This window comes from Peromyscus leucopus, chromosome 3 (assembly GCF_004664715.2).
Source record: "Peromyscus leucopus breed LL Stock chromosome 3, UCI_PerLeu_2.1, whole genome shotgun sequence".
NCBI lineage: Eukaryota > Metazoa > Chordata > Mammalia > Rodentia > Cricetidae > Peromyscus > Peromyscus leucopus.
Window position 1 is genome coordinate 112,565,582 of NC_051065.1, and position 19,796 is coordinate 112,585,377.

At 39.3% G+C, this 19,796-nt stretch overlaps 1 protein-coding gene across 3 annotated transcripts in view; it reads left to right on the plus strand.

The window, feature by feature from the left end:
* The window catches only part of Tafa1 (TAFA chemokine like family member 1), a 517,733-nt gene that overhangs the window by 393,554 nt on the left and 104,383 nt on the right, over positions 1–19,796 (plus strand). For 2 of the 3 annotated variants that reach the window (XM_028855421.2, XM_028855413.2), the window contains exon 3: positions 3,570–3,710. In XM_028855421.2, the coding sequence (XP_028711254.1) occupies positions 3,570–3,710 (141 nt within the window). The remainder of the gene's footprint in view (positions 1–3,569; positions 3,711–19,796) is intronic. The other variant, XM_028855436.2, reaches the window with a different exon arrangement.

The following is a 19,796-nucleotide window of genomic DNA, read 5'->3' on the forward strand; positions in this document are numbered from 1 at the left end:
ATAGAAGCCCAAAAAAACCACACGATTGTCAAAGCAGGAATGTTTGAAGCAATTAAGTGACCTCATACTACATAATATCATGCATAAATAAAATCCATGAGTATACATAGATATAAATAAGTGAAAACAGGGAGAAAGAGACCACATTCATGCAGAAGATTCTAAATACTTTTGTGTATTATCATAATTTCAGGACACAGAATATAACTCCTCAGTTCCTAGATGTAGACTGTTCACAGCAACTTCCTTGCAAGGAAAATACTACAAAGTGGAAAGGAAGAGAAAATACTATAACAATGAAGAAATCTGACAGCTACTCCCTCAGCCTGGTGACCAGATTCAGCATCAATAAGGCAAAACTGGATTGATAGTGTATACCTGTGATAGGTTAGAACCAGAGTGGCATTTACCTTTCCAGTCTTCCTTCAAAAACACATAACCTTACTCTAATCATAAGAAAAGCATTAGACAAAGCCCAGTTGAAAGACATTCTGCAAAATGCCTGACCAGTCTACCCCCAAATGCCAAGGTTATTAAAAAGCAAAGAATGTTCAAGAAAATGTCACAGCCATGAGACACCCAGAGAGATAAGGGAAGTGAACACAATGTCATCTGCCTGGTCGAACCCTGGAGTAGAAAATGTTAAAACTAAGAAAGTAGAAGAGAGCTCAGACTTTGGTTAATGCAAATATGTTAGAGAGTGTGATCCTGGAGCAACTTGAAGAGTCAAAATGTAAGGGAGTGTTCAAAACAAAAGTCAAACAAACTACAATGGTCACCACATGTCAAAGCGATGCATAAGTCAAAAAAGGGCTCCCAGTCATCAAAGCCAAACCACGTTAAGCAAGCAGGTACCATAGGACTGGATCATAATGCCAGGGACAAATGAACTTCAAATGCACCATAATGAAGATGTCAATAATTAGATAATGCAAGCATGAAATAGTAGAGTGAGCAGTATTTGGGGCTTCTCAGTATCATCTTCATAAATTTTCTGGAAATGTAAAATTATTCTATAATAATAAAATGACTTCTTAAAAATTCCTCAGATTATTATGTTACTACAAGTCCTGCTCTTCATAACAGCCTGTTGGACCCTCATCTTTTAACTCAGAATCTTGGAAGTTTTCTGTAGTCTCCATATACAAAAGGACTTTCCAGTCTACCTATGTTTACAGAACCTGGGATATACCCTATTCCTATTAATGTCAGTTAATCCATTTATATTATTCAGTCATTTAGAAAAGACTTCTAGATTCCCTCCATGTTGCTGGGATTGAGAAGAAATAATAACCTCGATCCTGCCTTAGTTTACAGCTTGACTAGGAGGAACCACAAACATTGACTACTGGGTATTTGGAAATGTATGGGGCATTAAGAGAATGAATAGTTGTGGAGATGATGAGACATTTTCCAAGGAATTGGTCTTGGCATTGAGCTCTAAAGAAAATTCATGAGGACTCTCTCTCTCTCACACACACACACACACACACACATACACACACATACATGCATGCATACATACATACATGTGTGTATCCCGTTCCCTATCGCCCCCTTTCTCTTTTTCTCCATAGTTATGTGTATGTGCATGTTGGTGGGAGGTGGGATTAGATGGATAGGCACTAAGAGACAATACTCCAGGGCTATGCCTCTGTGCTGGAGTGATGGAGAAGGATAGGAGCTAAGAGAGAACATTTCAGAAAAGACCATATACACTGAGACAGAAAAGAGAGTAGGTAGACTTGAGATGTAACTCTGCCTGCCTAGCATTCACAAGGCCCTGGTTTTGGTCCTCATCACTGCCAAAACTAAACAAGAAACAAAGGTGAGGAACGTCAGCACAGGCATCCCCTCTGCAACTGGATATTATTGTTGTAGGACTCTGGACTATGCATCAGGCTCACTGATAACTCCCTTAGATGGGTATGCTATCTAGTTGATATCTGCACAGCTTCTGCTGTGGGTGCTATGATTATTATCCTCACTTTACAGATGAGGAAACTAAGACCCTCAAATACTAAGTGGGAGGAGTGAAATTCAAATGAAAATCAGCTGGATTAAGCTTTGGACTCTTCCCTTTTCTTGCAGGAGACAGAGCTACCTACCTAATGTTGGGTCACTTTGGTGTATTTCTTCAACAGAAGACAAAGGTTATTCAGCACTGTCGATATTAATATTTTTGAGACAGGTGCTCCCTTGCTGCAGCAGGCTGTCAGGGAGCATTGTGGGATGTTTAATGGCACCCTGTTTTCTACCTATAGGATTCAAGTAGCACCTTGCTCTTCCTCTTATCACAGGCAACAAACTATCTCTAAACTTTCCAATTATTGGTGGGAGGGAACTACATCATGCCCTGTTCCCACTGAACCTAAAACATTGTGCTACAACTAAATTCTCAGAGAACAAAGTGTCTTAATTATTGACTTTTTTCTGTCCCCTTTTGTACTTTCCTGTGTGCCAATATGTACCTTCTATGTATCTGCATAGTATACACTCCCCTTAGAGTTTATAACAGCAATATGTAGACTTCTTGTTCAACAAATTCTTGCCATCTCTGTTGACTGAATGCCACAGGTCAAGAATTATAAATGTCAGGAGCCCATTTTAGTAAAAACAAAAAACTGTTGTCTCTGAATTCAAAACTTGCTGTTGGGAAAGTTAATTCCTGGTATATTTTATAGCTCTGAAAAGCTCATTCCAGCAGGGGAAAAAAACTGATCCAAGCCAGCTGTGGCAGTGCATACCTGTAATCTCAGCCTTTGGGGGGCTAATGGAGAAAGATGACTAGCTTATGGGCAGCTTAACAGCCATAGCAAAATCCAAAGCAAAAGGAGTGACTTGAATATTCAGCAACTTTACACTGACCCAAGAGCTCTCATACCCAGAAGCTAGTACAGTGCAGAATCCATTAGGATGCCCATCTACATTGATGCATGCATAAGTGAGCCCTAACAATTTAAATGAAATCCTATGTCTAGCCATGCTGTGGAAAGCACATACCATTTCTTCTAGAAATTCCCCCTTTCATTTGTGCATGCCATCTGGGCTTAGCAATGATTCTGGACTAGATTTTCATCCAGTTCAGCCCCCTTAACATGGGTAGGCAGTGGGAAGAACTGATTACTGGCCGCTTTCCTGGAACTGTAGATTCTGCATCACTGTATTGTTGCTGCTCATCATTAGTGGGTGTTCAGAGAACCTTAAATGGTGATAGCACAGTAAGAGTGCTCAGCACAGTGCATCTAAATCAGGTGGTCTCTTTACTTGGCATTTTAGCTTCAGGCATTTGCTGCTCCACTGCTTCCTATTACATCCAACCTGGAATCATCACATCCTGAGATGCCCATTTATTCACTGGCATTCATTGCTGTTTTTAGTGTAACACTGCAATGCCCGTGTTCTCTGAGGCTGCATGGACAATGGAAGAGAGCTCTTTAGTAATTGTATGTCACAGGACCCCTCTATAATTCCTGTCATTTTCTCCAAACCTGTCTGTGTATTCTAATATGCCTAACTAACCCCTGTGTTGGGTCTAATCAATGTACATCTCTTTATTGTCTTGCCAGAAGGAGGGACCTGTGAAGTGATCGCAGCCCACAGGTGCTGTAACAAGAACCGTATAGAGGAGCGGTCGCAAACAGTGAAGTGTTCCTGTCTACCTGGGAAAGTGGCTGGGACAACAAGAAATCGACCTTCCTGTGTGGATGGTAAGCAATAGGTTTTAGCACTCTCTAATGAAGATTCACTCATGAGTTCACTACATACAAAATACAGTGAATTCTTGTGTAAACTAACTGTGCTTCTGGACCATTGACAAGGCATATCTAAACTGCTGTGTAGTTAAATGCCAGAACTCAGCATAAATGTAGAACTTATGTTCCTCCAGTGTTAGGTTTGAATGTCTACTCCAGAATTCATGTTGAAAGCAGACTATCATTTTGATGGTGTAGGAAGGTGAGGCATCTGAGAAGTGACTGAGCCATGAGGTCTACACCATCACTAACCATGACTGAGGATAGTGCCCCTCCTTTTCTGCTTCCCACAATGTGGTGATGTGTCATGAAAGGCCTCTATCAGATGCTCATGGCTTGATCTTGAACATCCAACTTTCTAGATTGGGAATTTCTGTGGGAATTAATTTATTAATTTATGTTTGTAAATTGCCTAGTCATAGGTATACTGTTATAGCAGCAAACTATACACACACACACACACACACACACACACACACACACACAGAGACAGAGACAAAAGAGACAGAGACAGAGAGAGCATGGGAAGGAAGAGAGAGACATCTGGTTTGAGGGATTTCAAATAACATTTTGTTTTGATATTTCTGAAGAAAATTAAGTAAAGGAATTTTTAGGACAAGAAATGTATGGATTCAACTTATTTGGATAGTGTTCTGTTTGCGATGATGATGGTGTTAGTGATAGGAAAATTGGCAGTACCTAATGTTCATTTAAAAGATAATTAGTGAGCACTAATTATCTGCCAGATATCACTCTGATTGATTTGGATATATATGTGAATGAACCTGTTGCCTTGAATATGTGCCAAAATCTGGTACATATTGATCATATGTTATTTTATCTAATCCTACCAAAAAAATCTTACTAGCATTGTGTGAGTTGTCTATTTCTGTGTAATAAATCACACCCAAATTTAACAGCTGAAAATACCTTGGATGAGGATTATAATTTAGACGGTAGAATGCTTGCCTAGCATGCACAAAGCCTCGGGTTCCATCTCCAGCACAGAGTAACCCTGGTGTAGTTGTACATGTCTGTAATCCCAATGCTTAGAAGGTAGAAACAGGATCAAAATTGTCCTTGGCTACATAGGAAGTTTAAGACCAACCTGCGCTACACAAAACCCTGTCTTAAATAAATAGATTAAATTCCAAATATTATCCTAGCATGTCTGTGGATCAAGAATTAAACTTAGTTGGGAGGATCTGGCTTAAAAGCTCTCATGTAGCTATATGTGAGTTCTAAAATATTGACTGGTGCCTGCTTGCTCACATAGCTATTGGCCAATGCTAATTGTTCTCTGCCATGCAGACCTCTCCATTGGAGCTTAGTATGTTTACAGCATGGTAGTAGGTTTTCCCCAGAGTGCCTACCAGAAAACCAAACATAAGCTTCAATGTCCTTTATGTTAGACCTTAGAAGTTACTTGTCATTATTTTGTTGCTATGCTGTTGGTTATACCATTCTACCTCTTCAGTATAAAGATGGGTTGCCAGAACATGAAGAGAAACAGACACAGATCATCAGAGGCCATGCTGGAGACTGGATAACAGAGAAGTCTGTTTCCTTCTCAATGCAAGCATAAAGAAACAGACTAGGGACAGTAGGATAATCCCCTTGGTACATGCTTTGAAAGCCACCTCTTCTGTGACTCTGAAGGCTAGTATCACAGACTTTAATCCTAAATCTTACTGCCACCTTTAAGATAATCTTTTAGACTGTGGCTAAGCAGTGATCCCATGGTTCTCTACTGTTATGATAATTTAAAGGTGTAGGTGTGATTTGATTTCCTAATTCTTCACCAAGGGACTTAGAACTCAGGGAAATGACCCATGTGTGCAGGGTCATAGAGCAGGACTGAGAACTTCTATCTTCTGGCTTAGGTCCACTCTTCTTCATCTGGATATGAAGGCTGAGGACACTGCCTAGATAAGATTGTGGTTTTTAGTTTTCTTTATAGATCAGTAAGTGGTTGAGAGAGAAGCACACTCAAGCTACAACAAAGAAAACCTAAGTTATTTTAGGAAGTGAAAGAATTCTGCATGAACCAACTGTGGGAAATCCTTTAGGCAACTGCTGTCAATATTCTTCCTTTGATTTAAGATCTTGGCTTACTTCATTCCCCTTTGTAGGGCCTGAGTCCCTTCTCAAGCATTTGCTCCACACTCTCATAGGAATTAGAAACAGGTAGAAGGCACCACCCTGATCTCACTTGGCATGATAACAAAGTTTCAGTAAAGTATATTTAACCAAGATCCCATGCTGTAAATATGATTTCTGAGACAACAGAGTGTGTTTGATTGGTCCAGCTTGGGTTAAGAGGTCTACTTTTGCCTGGGCAACTACAGCCAGAGGGACAAACTGGCCAGCACATTTGTTTTCCTGTTCAATGGAAAAGTCTTTAGTCTTGAAGGATGTGACTAGCCCAAGTTTGAGAATATAATGCAATCAGTTCTTCACTGGAACAGTTTCTCCCAGGAGTCACTTGGTAATATCAGAAGACATTTTTATTCCAGATATTTATCAATAAGTGGGGTGTTACTACTACTGGCTTCTAGCAAGGAATACTACTAAGTATCTGTCATACACTGGACTCCTCCCCTGACCCAAAAAATACATATCCAAGAGTAATGTCATTAGTACTGAGGTTGACTGACTTGGACTGTGACTTGAACTGTTCCATATCAGAGTGAATACCATAAGGCATTGCTAACAATGGGAAGGAAGGCAGCTAGCCTACTAAAGACATATTGGCCTCTTCCATGAAGAAGCTCTTGCCTAGAAGGCAGGAGGCATTGTACAGCACAAAGCTACAATGCTCTCTTACATTCTTGGCCAAAGAAAGCATTGAGATTGTTACCTATAAATCTCCATCCCTATTCTAGTTAATTTTCATCGCTAATGATCTAGAGTGGAATTGCCTTGAGATTTTGGATGAAAAGCACAAAGTACATTGTATTGGCTATACTGAGAGAGTGGGAAATGGCATTTGGCTCTAACTTTGTGTTAGATGATAAACTGTATGACAGCAATATTTTCATCTCATGACAAGTTTATTTCATTTGGGAAACTATTGTCAATGTGGTTGCTTCAAACAAAAGGACCACCACCTCTGTATTCTAAGCAAAAGTCAATAAAAAAGTTCTTTAATCCTGTGATGAATATTCATAGTTAAATAATATTCCATTCTCAAATCTATGAGCGCATATGGACAAGTACGTGTTGCTATCATTAAACTTATTTAGGGTACCTCATACTCTATATGAAAAAATAAATATGGAGCAATCATTTTGATGCAGTTACTAGAATATTGGGCTGAGCTATTACCCTGGGCAGAATCATAGCTGTACCTGTTACTAATAGAACAACCTTTGGCAAGGTGTGTCTGTCTAACCACAGTGTGTTGTCTTCTCCAAAGTGAGGATGTGAAGGATTTCTGTATTTGAGGAATAATACAACTATGTTTGTGATGTAATTTCCACATTGGCTGCCCTCCATTGCTCTCTAAATTATAAGTTCTATTTCTTACCTTACTAGTAAGTATGGGTAATTGTTAGAAATATCAACATCATGTTAATTAAGCATGGTGGTATCTTGGCCCCCATGTGTTCTGAGAATATTTCCCAATAATCCTGGATAGCACCAATTGCCTCTCAGAAGTTCAAGCTCATTGGAAGGATTTTTTAAAATACAGTTATATAATATCCATATATTAAAAACACCCATGACATTGTTTCCCAGAGATGGCCATGCCTTTTCATGATTGCCTTGTAGTCTAAGCCAAGCACTAAAAAGTAAAAGCTCAATGGAGATATTTACTAGATTTAAATGCTGTAATGTTGATTGATGGAAGGCTCATTTCACTTAACATGTGATAAATATTTCCCATATGTGTGTATATTCCTCCAAACTAATTGTTGACAGCTACATAGCATTCTCAATGGTAAATACCTTCATTTATTTAACCTTCTTCTCTGTTTTGGCACCCTTACTATCTTTTTTGAATTTCCCTTACTCTCTTCCCTAAGAGGCAGAGACAAAAGGTCAACCTGGGCTGTGGAGCTCCAGGAGACCTCATGCATCAAATATAGTTAAACCAGCATCTGATATTACCACATATTGAGCTTTAAAGGCTTTCTTGTAAGATTCAAATATCTAGGTAAGTAGAAAAAAGGCAGTACAGCCAAATGATATAGAAACATCATATACTTTGAGCAATGCCTGCCTCTTCCTATTATATATCATATGGATTGTGCCTTCTGGGGTCATTGCCATAAATTAGGTGGAAGAGCTTCTGTAAACAATGCTTTTATTTCTAAATAATGACTGAGGATTTACTGTGCAAGGTGTGTGTGTGTTGTGTGTGTGTGTGTGTGTGTGTGTGTGTCCGTGCGTGCGTGCGCGATGTGCATGCGCGTGCACCTACAGAGGTCATTTAGTGAGACTTTTCTCAGAGTCGGAGAATATGAGCTTGCTTTACCCAACAGGGCTGCATAATAGGATGATTTGGCCACAGGCATGTTTACTGGGTCTTTGGAAGGGCCTACTCTTGGCTGTATGGTATACTTTGATCTTGCAAGGGGAATGTCTTTTGCCTCTCCCCTTGGCATATTATAAAAGGCCATTTTGAATAAAGCTCTACGTGGCTGGGTATTGATCCAGGGTTCTCCTGAAGCTGTCCTGTGTCTCTGTCTTTCTCCTCATCATCTAGGTCTATCTTTCTATCTAATATTTCCTCATTCTTCTCTCCTTTACCTAAGGACCCTTCAAAAAAATGGGAGCAGGTTGGAGCTGGACTCCCACGGACTCCCAGGTGTGTGGGGTGAGGGGACCTGTTTTATACTGAGATGTTCATATAAGTTTCTCTATTTAGATTTCCACGTTGGCTTCTCTCAAGTACTCTAAATTACAGGTTCTATTTCTTACTAGTAAGTGTGGGTAATTGTTAGAAATACCAACATTATGTTAATTCAGCATAGTAGCATCTTTGCCCAATGTGTTCTGAGAATATTTTCCAATCATCCTGAATAGTACCAATTGCCTCTCAGAAGGTCAAGCTCATTGTAAGAATTTTTAAAGACACAGATATATAATATTTAAAGTAATGCATATCTATTTTAACTTGAGTAAATATGTGAGGTAAAAGTCTACTGCTGGTCAATAGGGGTGTTTTTAATGCATTGTAAATATTAGTCTCAGTCTAAACAAGTCAAAGTCTCATTTGACTTTGCCTTTCTTCTCCTCCAGAGAAGAGGATGACTGTTTCAGTGACTCTATTCCTGGTGACTTTGACTTGAGGCTCTTGTAGTCTTATGTCTCACCCTCTGTCACCAGGCATTGGGAGGAGTGCAGAAGCAAGCTTCTATAAGAGATCTTTGTATTCTTCACCCATGAGCATCCCAGGGTCTTCTTCAACTCTTTGTTAATACAGTGAAACAGTCACTACATCCCTAGCCATTTTTGTGACACAGCAAAGCCATTGTATGTCAGTACGATTTGCTCCTGGCTTATTGTAAGCCTACAAGACAAGAACAAATGGAAAGAAATGGACACAAAGATTTGACAGTATAGAAGACTGGTAGACATGAGGAGAGAGGCTACATTGGGAGAGAGACATAGGGAGGAAGGGAAAGGTAGTGAGTTAGACAGGGTATTCCACAGACACTAAACACTAGCTCTAGACAGATCTAACCACAAAATAGCTTGATTCATGGTCTTGAAGAACTGGTCTATTCAGTCTTGCTATTGTTGTTTTGGGATTGTTTCTTTTGGGGTGTTATGCTTTTATTTTTGAGATTATAATATAATGACACCATTCCTTCTTTCACTTTCCCCCTTCCAAATCTTCCTTCCTCCCCACTCTCTTTCATATTCATGGCCTATTTTTTTCACTAATTGCTATTGCATTCATATATGTATGTACATATATATTCCTAAATATAAACTGTTTAGTCCTCAAACTGTGTGTTTTCAGGGCTGACCATTTGGTAGTGGACAACCATTTGGTGTCCTCTTCCCTGTGGAAGGCCATCTCTCCCACTCCCAGATTTCCTCAGTTGCCCATAATTCTTTGTGTAGGTTAAGGCCTCCTGAGCTTTTCTCTATCTTCATTATCATGTCTATTGATGTCAGCCTGACTCAGCTCATGTTTAGACAGTCATGTTGGTAGGAATTTATGAGTATAATATCTGATATTACTAGGAGCCACAATCTCACAGCAAATGCTCTGAACTTCTGGCCCCTACAATCTTTCTGCCTCCTCTTTCTGAAAGTTCCCTTAGGCTTGTGAGGTGCAGGGATGTTTTACAGCTGTATCCTTTAGGCCTGGGCTCCACAACTTTGTATTTTGACTGGTTGTGGTTTTATATATTGATCTCTGTCTGTTGTAAAGAGAAATTTTCTTGATGAAAGACTACACTTATCTGTGGGTATTAGGACCACAGTTTATAACAAAGAAAAATTTAGCAGACATTACAGTGTATGTTCATAATCTGAGCACTCAGGAGGCTGAGGCAAGAAGATCACAATTTTGACATTGACCTGGGCTACATATAAAGTTCCTGTTGCAAACAATTTTACTTGACAGAGTTAGATTTGCAATATACAGTTTCATACAGTTGTGTTACATGGGATTCAGAACTGGATTTTTTTCAAATATTTTATGGAGATTGATTGTGTGGGAAAGACATGATAAAATTTTCTTGAAATACACCATCTTAACCCCAAAACACAATATGGTGGGAAAAAGCCTGAGAACAGAGATAAATTTTAAGTTCAGCAACTTTTCATAGAATAATCTTACATATACAATTTGACATTACATGGTACTCTTGGTAGTCTGCCAAACTGTGCTATCATATTAAAAGTTCTGAGAAGTTCTACAAACAAGTAGCTGGATAAAGTAGCAATATGTGTCAAATATTTTATACTATAAACTTTTGTTCTGTTACAAACATTCACATAGACCCCATGTGCTTGCTCCATGATAGACACGAGGTCATGACACTGTAGATGATATAGTTTTGTCGCTGTTTTCCTGTGCCTGTGGCTCAGAGTTCTTCCTTAGACCCCTAACCAAACAGTGCACAGCTGATCCCAGTAGTGATATTTCCAATATCTACCTGACATGTCAGGCTCAGGTGTGGTTTGCAAATTATCTGGAGACCTTTCAAAACATAGCATGAAAAATTGTTTGCTTTTATTTACAAGTGTTAAATATTTTAGTGACAGAAAAAGGGCTTATTTGGGATTTTCCACTATTGCTTGTATCCACTCAAGGAAGCACCATGTGAAGGAGCTGATGTGACATTCCAGAGATGCCCTTCCCCACTACCTCCCTCTAACAGTTGCCTTGCTCTTGGAAGAGCAACCCCAGCTTGCTTAATAAACAGAACCACCAAATTCAGGTGGCTTCATTAGAAATGAGAGATGCCATTTCTGAAAGGAGGGCCCACGGCTCCCATTAGAAAGGAATCTTGGATGTCATTCTGTGTAAAAGGTGACACTTGCAGATGTGGATTTTAAATTATTTGCAAGTTCTCTTTGAAACAGCATTGAGTCCCCAACATTGGACCAGTACCTTCACAGGCAATAAAGGAACTGGAGGTTACATTCATAAGCGAAGCAGGAGTAGAGAAGCACAGGGCTGGACCTCCTAAATGAAGGTCAGTCTGTATTTGCTCATTTCCATGATGGAAAGATCAGGAAGCTGGTTAGCAGCAGTTCTCAGAGCGGAAGCCACTGTACTATTCTCCATCATCTTCCCATCTTTCTCTTCCAGTTTGTAGAAGTGTTACCAATGGAGAGAAGAACCATTCACACATCAGTCCTTAGGCAGCAGAGTACCATAAGTTTGGAATTGAATTTGGATGGGATACCCTATCTCCCCTCAGCCTCCATTCCTTCTTACACTGATCCCTAAAGACTGGGGAATGAGTGACATGTGACTCATATAGTCACTTTTCTACTATTTCCTAGCTAAAAGAAAATTGTTTCATAATTTACTTTTTAGTGTAAAGTAATAAGCAACATGATACATACAGGGATATGTGTATAAACTCTATAGTACAGATATGCATTAAAACATTACACTGTACCACATATAATATACAGTTATTTGCCAATGAGAACAATTCACAAGGATCTTATGTATATAGGTACAGCGAAGGGAGAGTAAAAATAATTTTCTCTTTTCCCCATTCCCTACAATTATTTTACAGTGTAATTGCCAGAAGTAACCATTACATCTTTACAGAAAATAGTTAGGCACACACAGGCCTATGGTGTGCATACACAAAACTTTATAAATCAAATGTTATCATAGTAAATAGAATGATCCATGCCTATAATGTTATAGCATAGCGTAGGGATATACCTCAGATAAGACACTGGAAGAGAAATAGAAATGACGGCCAAGCTTGAAAAAAAATCACTGGACATTACTCATTTAGAGAAATGTAAATTAAACACTGAGATGCAGTTTCATCAATCAAGTCGGCAGAAATGAAAAGTTTGCTAATATCCAGTCTTAAGGAGGGAGGAGAGAAAAATTACATTTAAATCATACTCAATGACAAACGGCTTACAAACTCAATTAGTTAGCCACTCTTCTCTGTGTGGCTCACCAAAGGGAGGATGATAAATATGGAAATTTGTAATGAGACTGGATGTTTTGAGAACATAATAGAAATTGGATGTGTTATAGCTGCTTGTGCCTACTTTTATTTAGAAACAGTTCATGGGCATTTAATTCCTTGTGTTTTCACACATGTTGGGTCCATGGATCTAGACAGCAGCTAAAAAATCAGAGAAATTGGTGTCATTTCAGTGGGAAAACTATGTATGAAATTATATTTGGTGCATAATACAAGTTTATGACATATAGCAATCACAAAATAAATGTCATGAAGTTTAAGATGTACATGCATGCATCTGTGTGTGTATGTGTGTGCATGTATGGGTGCATATATATGTGGGCATATGTGTGTTCATGTGTGTGAGACAGACACAAAGACAGAGAAAGAGATCATGATATGGTTTACATCCAATCCCTGTCAGTTATCTACCTGGTATAAATTTGGTGACACATAATGCCATTTTCATAAGTGAATGTATTTCCCCCAAAGCAATCCCAAAGTCATTGATTATCATTTATCTCTACAGAGCCCAGGTGTTTGCACAGACCTGCTGTTCTCTGATATGAGTTCACTTTTAATCAATCCCTTTCTCTTCCTAAAGCAGAAGGAAAATACTGCTCTAAGTCTAAAGAGCCAGCTCCTCCTTCCTGTAGCTAGGCTTGAGCCTCAAGAAGGCAGGGTTTTGGGGTCTTGTGTTATTAATGCTCTGACCATATGAATAATAAGCAAGCCTTGTGAATTATTTCAGACTTCTGGGAAAATCCATGGTCCTGTTCTCTGCAGTGCTGCTGGACACTGCTGGGGAGAGTCGTTTATTTCTATGCAGCACCTTCTGATAATGTCACCTAAGAAAACAGCAATGCAGATGGCCCTTTCTGACACCCACATATAAATTCACACAGTTGAGTAAGACTTTAAAAAATTAATACTTTCCTCCATCTTCTGAAGCTTATTGAATCTCTGAAGGCTTAGCCCTAATGCAAACAGGGCATGAGTTGCCTACTGTGATGGTTAATGATGACTGTCAGTTTGATATCAAAGAAAAAGCCTTGAAGCCCATCTGTGAGGGAGTCTTTGGATTAGGCTAGTCAATGTAGGAAAACTCACATTTCATGTGTATGATGCCATTTCACAGGCTATGATCCAAGACTACATAAATGATCCAATACTGCATTCATTGCTCACTGTTTTCAAACTATAGATGGAATGGTACTGGCTGCCTCACTCTCCTGCCACCATGACATCCCCATTATAATGGGCAGTATCCCCCTGAACTATAAGCAAAGCTGCAACATTAGGTGCTTGGGAGACATCTTTATCCCAGTTATAAGGAGTTACAATACATACTAACCAGACAGCAGAGACAAAGAAATATCTACGTTCAAAATTACTTAGCTTTAAGATTGAAAAATGCAGGATTTATTTTCTTCTTCACTTCAGGTTTCTATGAGCTGAGCTAGGATAGGCAAGAAAGTCTCATTGGTAGGAGGAATGTGGTCCTCTAGAACCATGGCTATCTGCCTGCAGTAGCAGATTAATTGTCCTCACCTGTAAGACCAGCTGTGTAATCTCATGCCACAAAAACTCCGTATATATTAGGTCCACACTCTCCCTTGCCCTTTATTGGACTCTCAATAGCAGATAGCATGTGGTACATTCATTCTCCAACAGGAATCAGAACCACCAGCAATTCAAAACCTCCTAGCCCTTTTCTATCCCACATATGTGATCTTTGGAAAATGAGATTTGGGAACTTGGCTCCAAGATGTACAAAGGAGCCAAAGAGGCAATCTCATGCACCAATTTCTCAGAGCTATCTAGATGGGGTTGGGGTATCTACCTGACAAATAACATGGGTACAGCACTCTCATCATCCCCAGCTTGCCCTGTTTGTCTTGTAAAACAGAGGGTGTGATGGTTAATCTCAAAAGTCAACTTAATCAGGTCTTGAATCACCTAAGAGATGGACCTGTGGGTATGCCTATGGCAGATTATCATTGGGTTAACTGAGGTGGGAAGACCTGCCCACTGTGGATGGTACCATTCTCTAGGTTGGGATCCTGGTTTATATTGAAAGGAGAAAGAGTTGAACTCAGGTGTCCATTATTTGCTGCTTCTTAACTGTGGACACATGTCACTCAAACTCCTCCTGCTGTGAATTCTCCCCCTGAAACTGTGAGTGAGAAGACGCCCATTAAGTTATTTTTTAAAACATTTAATTTTTGGTATTTTAATATAATTGCATCATTCCATCCTTCCTATTCCTCCCTCCAAACCCTTTGATGTACCCTACCTTGCTGTCTTTGAAATTCATGGCTTCTTTTTCTTTAATTTTTATAGTTGTGTGTATATGTGTATTCCTAAATATGTAAATTCAAACTACTCAATCCATATAATGTTACTTGTACATATATGTTTTCATGGATGACTATTTAATGTTGGATAGACAATTGATATGCTTTTCCCTGGGGAAGGCTGTTTCTCCTACTCTCTGGTTTAGGCAGTTATGTTGGTGACACTTCATGGGTGTAGCTTCAGACAGTTCTAGGAAACGCAATCTCACAGAAAACTTCCTGTTCCTCTGGCTCTTTCAATCTTTCTGCCCTCTCTTCTGAAATGATCCCTTAGCCTTAGATTGAGGAGCAGTTGTGTTGTAGATGTATCAGTTGGGACTAGGCTCCACAACTTTGCATTTTGGTAGGTTGTGATTTCATGTAATAGTTTCTGTTGCAGAGAAAAAATTCCCTTGATAAGGAGTAAGAACTACTTTTGTCTGTGGGTATAAGGATAAGGATTTAGAATATAGTTAGGGATTGTGCTGGTTTAACAAATGGTGGTTGTAGGTTTTCCTCTAAGATCCATGACGTACATAATTAGTCTTTTGTAGTTTGCAAGGCTTCCAGTACCAGGCATAATTTCCTCCTGTTGAGTAGATCTTAACTCCAATTAGAGAGCCATTGATTACAACCAAGATATACATGTGACCATTGCACCTTTAGAGCTATCATGCAATGATGGTGATTATGATTCATAAGTATCAAGATGGGTAGGACTTTTGGTTGTTTCCCTCCCTTGGAAGCTTGCATGGCACCTTCTGGAATAATGAAAGCTAGTCCTCAGGGAAGTTGTTTTCAGATCATCTCCAGCTCTGGTCCTCTGGGCTCTGTGTCTGAAATGTATGATGTATTCAGCAATAAGGACTTACTTTCCTTCTCTGGGGACAACCAAGGACAATAGCAACAGTCTATAATATTTTAGAAATCTCTTAGACAATCCTGACCAACAACTCAAAAGAGGGCTTCTCCTGTTTGGTGCTAGGGATTTCGTTCTTTGGTCTGTGGCTCATGGGGGAAGCATTGTCAGCCCAGATGGAAATTTTTCATTTAAACCATGTATGTATATTTATACATTGACTTGCATGCATTATAGGTAGCTACTTGATAGTATGATTCTTTTCACCTCTTTAGGTGCCTTTATGTCACCTTATCCTCTTCCCTCCTTCTATATTTATCTCCCTTCCTAAGTAACAGCCACCATTTTCCCATTTTTCTCCTTCAGATAGCTTATTGCTTGCCTTGCTATTCCCCTTCAGATTTCTCCCTAGCAATATTCACCTTTTGCTTTTGTCATGAGATTTAATATCAGAAGCAGAGAAGCAACGAAGACAAAGAGCAAGCTCAACAATACCTGATATTATTTGATATTTTTCTTATTACATTGAGTCTGACGTTCCAGTGAACTGTCAGAGCACATAGTACTTACATCAGGAAAAGCAACTGGGCAATTAACCAGCCACTCTTTCAAAGGAAGGCCACATTTCTTTAAATTTTGAAAGACTTGTATGTACTAATTTGGAAATTGTTGCTCATTTTCTCCTTTGGTACACATGAACTTTTCTTTACATTGGTACCTGTTCTCACCAATATGCTCCAGGGTACAACTAACACAAACCACCACCTCAGCAGTTTATCAAGAAAAAGGAATATTATACTGGAGAGAGTTTACTAGGATCATAAAATTCAAGATCATAGATTGCTCCAGAATAGGCCATGAGGCAGCTAAAACCAGAACGTTATTGGAGCCAGTTTATGTTCACTGTGTCTCACGGATGATGTCATCTTTTATTTGGGGTCTTTATAGATTACTACAATGTTGTTTTTCTTCTATAAATGAGGCAGCTGTCCAGAGCAGCTGGAAATGATCTTAATTACATGGGCCATTTGTTATAATTTGATATTAAAATTGGTAATATCATTTGTTTATAATTATTTAGTCCTAAAAGTAAAAAAGATAATAAGTACTGAGTTCTCCTTTTGTGCTGGACCTCATGTGTTATATGTATTGTTTCATAAATCCTTTCAAAGCTGAGTATATGGTAAGCACTGCTGATGGAAAAAGAACCTGGTAGCTTCCTCCAGGACATGGTAGAGACTCAAGTGGGCCCTCTAGTGGAGAGCTCCTGGAAAGACTGACTGGTCAGGCCATGGAGGTACTACTGGTAAGAATCTTGAGAGTACCTGCCTGCTTCTCATGTTCATCTCTCCAGAGAACATCACTCTTCAAACATGCCAGGCTCCTCCTTATACCTTCTTTCCAACACATGCATGTCATTGTTTACCTTTAAAAAAAAATCTCAAATTCATCCATTTTCCCCATGCCTTGATTTCAAAACTTCACAAAACACTTATCTTGACTTGAATTAATCCCTCCATGTAAAATGTGTCTTTGGTGACCCTTTCTCACTCCCGTCTGACTCTTCCTTTCTAGCCAGCTTGCATCAACTCAAGAAATATGTTATCCATCCTCTTTAAGGACTCACTTCTTTTCTTCCACAATGTGTGATTTCTACCCATTGACTTTAACACAATTAGATTAACATCTGTCTATCCTGTTAGATTATGTGCTACATGGAAATAGGTATTCTTCTTTCATCACTATGTGTTGAGAATTTTGAAAAATTCCTGGCACACAGGCAATGTTCTCTAATAATTATTGAATAAATGGATGGATGGATGAATCTCTCTAGCAGAAAAGAGTGAGAGTTGACAGATTACATATTAAGTTGTGGAAAATGTTATAAGAGTGTTCCTAGGAAATACTTCTGGGAAGCTAGGAGACTTCTGTAATAAGAAGTCTGAGATGTGCCATACAGATATAGATAGTAGAGTGAGCATTCCATACAGAGAGAACAGCACGGGGAAAATCCGTAGGTTTTGATCAAGACCTTGAGAGAAAGCTGTTATGGCTAAAAGCCAATGAACTATGAGACTGTATGCAAGAACAGGTGGGAAAGACAGATGGGGCCACACATTAAAGGGTGACATAACTAAGCTGGGTGTCACCACTTCCTCATTTGATTCCTAAGTCTGAGATGTGTTAATCAAGACAACAAAAGAGGAATCTGCAGTGAGAAATTGGCTAGTGAGCCCACCAGGAGATTTTGTGATTAAGGAGACAGCACAAAGAGTTCTTTGCCGAGACAAAAAAACTCCTATGCAGTGTTTGACAACAGACTTCAAAACCTCAGCAATATTATTTCAGACCATGCCAAAGCAAAGGAAGCAGTATTACCGTTTTGACATCAGTAGCGTTCACACATGTCATCCTCCCTATGATTGCTATCACCCGCCTGTCTCACACACTCTTCACTTCTGACTCCTCACCCTGCCACAGATAATCCTCACAGCCACCCTGAAATCGAACAAAACAAACATTTGGATGGAATTTCCAGCTATTGCTTTTCAAACCCACCTTCCTATTTTAGATAATATTTTAACTTGCAGGTAGGTTCTTTTCACAAAGAGGAATCAGCACAGGGAGCCTTGGGGTACATTTCAACATGGCAAGGAACTCTAGAGCCATGTCAGTTCATCTTTCCCCTTCTCGTTTCCCTCATTAGTGCCAATTCATTTCTTTTTGTTTTGATTTTATTAATTATACAAGCTAATGGATTTAATTATGATATTTCATACATATATGATATACTTTGATTGTCTCCAAACCCCTGTTGTCATATTCTCCTTCCTCTTCCACTGTCCCCTTTCTTCTACTTCCAAGACATCCTTCTACTTTCATATATATAATTTCTTTAATTATTATTGTCACATGTATACATATACATAATATATAAATACAATCTACAGAGTCCATTCAGTGTTGTTTCTGTGTGTATGTGTTTAGGACTGACCACTTATTATTAGGAGCTTGTCCCTGGAGAAGAGTAATAGTCTCTCTCTGTATCTGCCCCTCTCTCTGTCTTTGTCTGTCTGCTGTCTGTCTGTCTGTCTGTCTGTCTCTCTCTCTCTCTCTCTCTCTCTATATATATATATATATATATATATATATATATATATATATATATGTATCCTTTCATTGCCTATTGCTTTTCCTTTAGGGATGGATCTTTGTAAGATTTTCCCCATCCACATTAGTATGTCACCTAGCATTGTCACTGTGAAAGTCTTATTTAGAAAACCATATTGTTGGTATTTCACGGATGTAGCTTTCTTGTCCTATAGAGGAGACAAAACATATAGAGTGGATTCACACAGAGGATCAAAGGGAGAATGGTTTAATATGCATGATGACTGTTCCTACAGAGAAACTCTGTAAATGGCTTTTCCAGCCTGCAGAAGGATTCTTAGGATTCTTAGAATCCCAGTGTATACTTCAGAGTTAACATCATTTCTCTAAAACTTCTTATTTTGGGTAATTTCAACTTGTAGACCCTGAGACTCAGGAGAAACATGTCTAACACAACTTCATCTCTAAGCCATAAAATGATAAAGGCTCAAGAAAAGTTCCTCTCAGAAACTTACTCCACAGATAACCGATCCTCTTTGACACTAAGCCTCAGAGCTAGAGTGGCCAAAGACATGATCCCTCCAGCTATTAGAGAGCCGAAAGCAGATGGCACATCTACTGTCATGTGAAGTGTGCTGTTACGGGGTGAGCTGAATGCTCAGAGAATGAGCAAGCTATAGATGATTTGAGTTCATATCCAGACCGAGACTCAGAAGAGACAGCACAGAATGTTTGAATCAGAGGGAATAATACCTAATAAAATGTAGAGTCAATAGGAGAGGGCATGATGAGACAGTAAATATACTGAAAGAAGTACAGGCTGAGAGATGAGTCTGTAAAGAGGTGGTCAGAGTTCTCACAAGGAGGTGAGCTCATTAACACCCTGACAGGTACAATGGCGAGTCAAATGTATCTCTGTCCAAAGGTAATAGAAGTGGATGCTAAAGAACATTTTGTCCTGGTGGCACATGCTTCTAATCTCGGTGCTGGAGAGGCAGAGAGAGGAGGATTCCTGAGAATCCCTGGCCATTCAGCCTACTCTAGTCAGTGATGAGAGTGATCAAGATGGACGTGCTAAGGAATGATTTCTGCATCCAAATAC